Genomic DNA, 5786 nt, shown 5'->3' on the forward strand with positions numbered 1-5786 from the left:
GTGGATGGGTCTGGCATTTGTTGTAGATGCATGCTTGTACCTGCATTTGTAGAGTTTATACCTTGGTTGTGGATATATTGTTGCTGATGTTGTTCCATGTGGTGGCGTTGATCCGTTCCAGCAAAAAGAAGAGCCCCTTCAGGGCTATTATCTATTTCTACTCCTGTTGATATTTTATTTAGGGCCTTCAAGTGATTGTTGGAGTGAGCAGCTGCCGCATGGTGGATTTGCCAAGAGGTCCAAGTCTTCCTATGAACCTGTAATCATTCTTGCCTTCCATGTATACCATAGAATGAATAAAGATTGACATAAAAGATCCTCATTTGGGTTAGGCGTGAGTAGAGTAGAGAGAGTAAATTGCACACCATCATGTCTAGGAGGTATAGTGTGTACTGGAAATGCACGATTAGTAGTAGACCAGACTGACTTAGGCAATTGATATTGGAAGAAAAGGTGGAAATCATTTTCAATGGCGCTATAGTATGAGCAATGTTGATCAATATGCACGGGGTACCTACCTGCTCTCTCTGCAGTGGCAAGAGCAAATCTGATAAGTCTCAAGCGAAGGTTTTAAGTAGTTGAGGGAGTACCTTGCTCTTCCAGGCTTTTTGCAGGATCTGATTGGCATCATGGAAAGATAAGTGGGAGTAAATGGCTTTGGTAGAGCAGCGACTATCTTTGGCAGGAGTGAAAGGTCCAAATGGCTAGAGGGTGGGTGAATAGGCTAATTAAAATTTCTACAAACTTCACTAAGCAAGCGAGTTAGTAAAACAAAAGGCGAAGCAAATCTAGCACTAGCTCAACTAAGCTATGCAAGCCACCTATACAAACTAGTACAAGGCTAAACACTAAAGCACAACAACAAGAGAAGGCTAGTTACACTCCTAAACAAGAAGACTAAACTAAACAAACTAAACAACTAGCAAGGTATATAAGTAAGTAAAGGAGTGGAGAGTGATTGTTATACCAACGTTGTAGAGTAGAGATATAACCAACCAATCACTCACAATCACAAGAGAATCCTCGGCAAGATATGACACAAGATATTTTACCGAGGTTCACTTGCTTCCCGGCAAGCTACTCCTCGTTGTGGCGATACACCCACTTGATGGATCACGAGCTAATTGGCAATCCAAAGCCAAACCCTCAGCGGGTGCCGCACATCCACTCACAAGATGGGGATCCTCCAAGCCACGAGCAATCCACTAGAGTAGCCAATTGCGATCTCCCACGGGGAAGGCTCAAGAACCCCTCACAAATCACTTGGCGAGGTTCGAAACAATCTCCAATCACGAGCTCAACACCACTGCTGCTCCAAGCCGTCTAGGGCGTCAGAAAACACCCAAGAGTAACAAGAAATCCGCAGCAAACTCAAGAATCAAGTGCCACTAAATGCAACTCTCAAAGCAATGCACTTGAATCTCACTCAATCTCACTAGAATTAGCAATCAAGCAAGGAGATGAGTGGAGGGAGTGTTCTCTAGCTCAAAGGATGCCTCAAGTATTCAAAAGTGCCAGCGAGAACCTCCCAAAGCCGGCCACCAACTATTTATAAGCCCCCTCAAAGAAACTAGCCGTTGGCTGCTTTCACTAGGCTGAAAAAGGGGGCACCAGACTCATTGCAGGGAGCCACCGGACGCTGGAATAGTGCGTCCGGTGCTCCAGAAACAGTCACGTGTCCCCTACTTGAATCTCGCGTGTCATATTCTAACGGTCACCTGCGGACCACCGGACGCTCTGCAAGTCCACACCGGACGCGTCCGGTGCTCACCGGACTCATGCGCAGAGAGTTCCGCAAACCGCAGGGTCACCGGACGCTAAGCACCGGTAGCATCCGGTGCTCACCTGACCCATGCGCAGAGAGGGTCGCAAAACACCCTCACACCGGACACTAACCACCGGACGCTCTCCGGTGCTCAACCCTAGCAGGGTCAAGCACACCGGACTCTGAGGCCAGCGTCCGGTGCCTCTGCACTTAGCGTCCGGTGAGTGTTTCTCAGAGAGAAAACACTCCCGCGACTTCTCCAAATTTCCCACTGGCGCAATAGAAAATATACACTTATTTTTCTCAAAAGCGCCGAATCCCGCCTCGCAAGCTCGGCGGGAGGGAGAGAGGAACCCACACTCCTCACAACCCTAGGAAAACCACCTTTGTAAATGTGCTAACACCAACAAGTGTCCACCACCAAAGTGCAAGTGTGTTAGCTTTTCACAAACATTTTCCCAAAGAAGTTATCTCTCCCCCTTAAGCACTTTTCTCCCCCTTTATGACTTTATCTTTGTTTCTCTCCCCCTTTGTCATCAATGACCACAAAGGTTCAAATTTTAGTGAGAATTAAGTCAATCAATGTGAGGGTCAAATTATGGTTCAATCTAGATCACTTGCCTAAAACATGTAATTCGGTTTAATCCAAGGACAAGCTTCATCCCTTTGTGATCATGTGGCCACCTTTCCATGCCACCATGCACCTTCATCACATGTGTTGCTATGCTTAACTCAAATCACTTAAACACAAGGCATTAGCAACTTGGTGTCATTAATTACCAAAACCAAACTTGGGCTTTCAAGGAGTCCATCTGAGAATGTCCTTGTTGGTCACTATGAATAGGCTGAGTGGAGATAATTAGTTGGGTAGGATTGTTATTGAAAAATATTATTGAGCAATTGAAGGTTCGAGCGGGTGTCAGAATGCCAAAGATCAGACATAGTAGCAGGCAAAGGTGAAGTGGTAATAGGTAGGGTGAGATGGTCATGAATGGTATTCCATATAGGGTTCCAGGGGCTGACCATATGGAGGTGTTGCCCGCATAAATTTGATAAATGGAATTTTTGAAAAGGTCCTCTCGAACCTGCAAAACAGAAGATCAAAAAATAGATCTAGGACCATGATTAGTTGCATTCCAAAAGGAAAACAACAGACAACACCAAACAAATATCAACTGAAGCAACAACAACAAAGTAGCAGTCTCAGCATCTCACAGAGTACACAAGCAACAAGCCTCAAGACAAGTAGACAACACCAGTAGTGCGATACACTGCACAATAATAGAAATTCAGTTTTCTTCATTATTCAATTTAGAAATAAAACACCTAGCACCAAGTAGACGAGTAGTGGAGCACGGACAGTCCTATAGTCTTGCAGCCTCGGGCCTCCCTACAGCCCTGCAATTTCGCCCGCAGCTTAGCCAAACCGCGGCCGGTGGCCCGCCGCGCGTTGCTCGTTGGAGATGCTGCCGGTCGGCAACCCTTGTGTTAGGGTTAGGGACTTAGGGTTGGGAGTGACTCTGTGTTGTGTGGGACTAAGGATGCCGATGGGGTTGAACTTTGGAGAGTCACGCTGGGCTGCGATCGCGGTGGGGAAATAAAAAATGGGCAGGCGGTTGTGGGGGTGTTGTGCTTTGTCAATGGACTGCACTGTGCTACTTTGCGGGTTAAAAGTGCCCTGAGGAAGGTGGGATGCTCTCAAAGCCACTCACCGATGGTCTTCGGTACCCCGTCCGCTCGGCATGAGTGACACCGCCCCTGCGGCCGCCGCCTTGAACCACTGGAATCGCCTGATCCAACTCGCCGCCGCGTCGGGCTCTTACGCCCACTGCCTCCGCCTCTACGCGGGACCGCTCCTCGCCGCGGGCCTCCGCGGTGACGCCTCCACCTTCCCTTCCCTCGCCAAATCCTGCGCCGCGCTGCGCCTGCCCGGGCTCGGCCGCGCCATCCACGCCCTCGCATTCCTCGCGGGCGCTGCCGTCTCTCGCGACGCCTTCGTGCGGACCTCTCTGGTGGACATGTACGCCAAGTGCGGCAGCCTCCCCGACGCGCAGCGCCTGTTCGATGAAACGCCGTGCTCGAGCCGGACGCTGGTCGCCTGGAACTGCATGATCTCCGCGTACGGACGGAGCTCTCAGGTCGAGGAGGCCGTCGAGGTGTTCAACGCTATGCGGCGCGCGGATGTCAGGCCCAGCGGGAGCACGCTCGTCGGCCTCCTGTCCGGGTGTGCGGACTCGGTGTCCGCGATGAACCTTGGGGTGTGCGTCTATGGACACACCATCAAATCGGGGCTTGACGCGGATTTACTTGTCTCGAACTCGGTGCTCACCATGCTTGTCCGTGGTGGCCAGCTGGACTCTGCAAGGTTGCTGTTCGATCGTGTGGAGAACAAGTCTGTGGTTACTTGGAGCGCCATGGCATCGGCTTATTTGCAGACAGGGGACTGGATGAAAGTGTTTGAACTGTTCAGCAGCATGCGAGAGACAGAGCAACCTATGGATTCAGTTGTGCTTGCCAATCTAATCACGGCCGCTATGCTGTTTGGAAACTTGTTCGTGGCTAAAGGCGTGCATGCCCTTGTTATCAAGGCTGGTTTCGATTGTCAGGAGGATTTGGCAGCATCCTTGGTAAACCTATATTCAAAGTGTGGGAATCTTTTGGCTGCTAGGGAGGTATTTGATTCACTTCACTGGAAGAATGTAATCATGTGGACTTCGATGCTGAATGGATATGTTGAATGTGGTTGTCCGGATGAGGCTTTGGCAACATTTGATGCCATGTTGTGTGCGAAGGTAGAGCCCAATAAAGCAACTGTTTTAGTGGTTCTTTCAGCGTGCGCTAATTTGGGATCTGTTAATGTTGGCCAAAAGGTTGAGGAGCATGTGAAAGCAATGGGACTGCAGTCAGACCTGCAAGTTTCTACTGGACTGATAGACATGTACTGCAAGTGTGGGAGCATCCAGCGTGCTAGAAAAATATTTGACAATGTTTCTAATAGGGACTTGGCTATCTGGAGTGCCATGATCAATGGATATGCTTGCAATGGAGAAGGCAGTGAGGCTGTTGTCCTTTTCAATGAGATGCAAAGCAAAGGTGTTCGACCTGATGCCATTGTCTTCACTCATATTCTAACAGCATGCAACCACTCTGGTTCAGTAGAGGAAGGTCTGCACTGCTTTCATAGCATGACTGCAGAATATGGTATCAAACCATCTATCGAACATTATATGTGCATGATTGATTTGCTTTGTAAAGCTGGCCATCTCAGTAGTGCTATAAAGTTCTTTAGTGAGATGCCAGTTCAATTGCGAAACCAGGTTTTAGCTCCTCTAATTAGTGCACACAGAGTTCATGGTGCTGATTCATCCATAGAGTTCTTATCAGAGGGATTACTGAACCTGGACTCCCAAGATTCTGGTCACTGTGTCCTAATTTCTAATATGCTTAGTTGTTTAGGGCAGTGGAAGAAGGCCAGAAGTTATAGGACGCTAATAAGCAAGCTAGGATTAGTCAAGAAACCTGGATGGAGTTACATCGAGCTGGGTGGCTAGCTGCTCTATGTTTGTAGAAAACCCAAATCTCCATTCTGCTGAATCATACGAGATGGCATGAGTTCTTTCAAGTGCTTTTGGACCAGGCTCAGTTCAGTTAAGGTGGAAGAATCAATTCTTCTTATTAGCTCAAGTTCAATCTGTATTTTATGTAAAAAGAAGTTCAATCTGTATTTCTGACATGGCATGCTTACAAGATACATTCAATGAGATTTAGTATGATGCTGGAGTTTGCATTGATTCGGTGTGACAAAATGCAAAGACAGTAAGAACACCAATCGGGAGACTAATCCGTGTTGAGTTGAGGCTTACTCCAATCAGGATAAGCTGAGGACCTTCCGGATGTCAGTTGCTATTGGCTAACTGAAACAAACAGGGAATTCCTGAGCATAATTCCAAGGCTTTGCATATTTGAGTCCCGGGAATCAAAACTATCAAGTGCATTCTCATTTTTTAACTAATTTTATATT

The 5786-nt window shown here is 47.9% G+C and overlaps 1 protein-coding gene across 1 annotated transcript; it reads left to right on the forward strand.

Annotated features, from left to right (window-relative positions):
• LOC8084486 (pentatricopeptide repeat-containing protein At3g12770) lies at positions 3334-5541 on the forward strand. The gene has a single exon (XM_021458800.1). It carries the CDS (start codon positions 3508-3510, stop codon positions 5314-5316), a length of 1809 nt encoding a protein of 602 aa, XP_021314475.1. The 5' UTR covers positions 3334-3507; the 3' UTR covers positions 5317-5541.

The sequence above is a fragment of the Sorghum bicolor genome, chromosome 4 (genome assembly GCF_000003195.3).
Source record: "Sorghum bicolor cultivar BTx623 chromosome 4, Sorghum_bicolor_NCBIv3, whole genome shotgun sequence".
NCBI lineage: Eukaryota > Viridiplantae > Streptophyta > Magnoliopsida > Poales > Poaceae > Sorghum > Sorghum bicolor.

Bases quoted from the DNA above. Each gene is read 5' to 3' on its own strand.
- LOC8084486 (XM_021458800.1), top strand. From the start codon at position 3,508: ATGAGTGACACCGCCCCTGCGGCCGCCGCCTTGAACCACTGGAATCGC.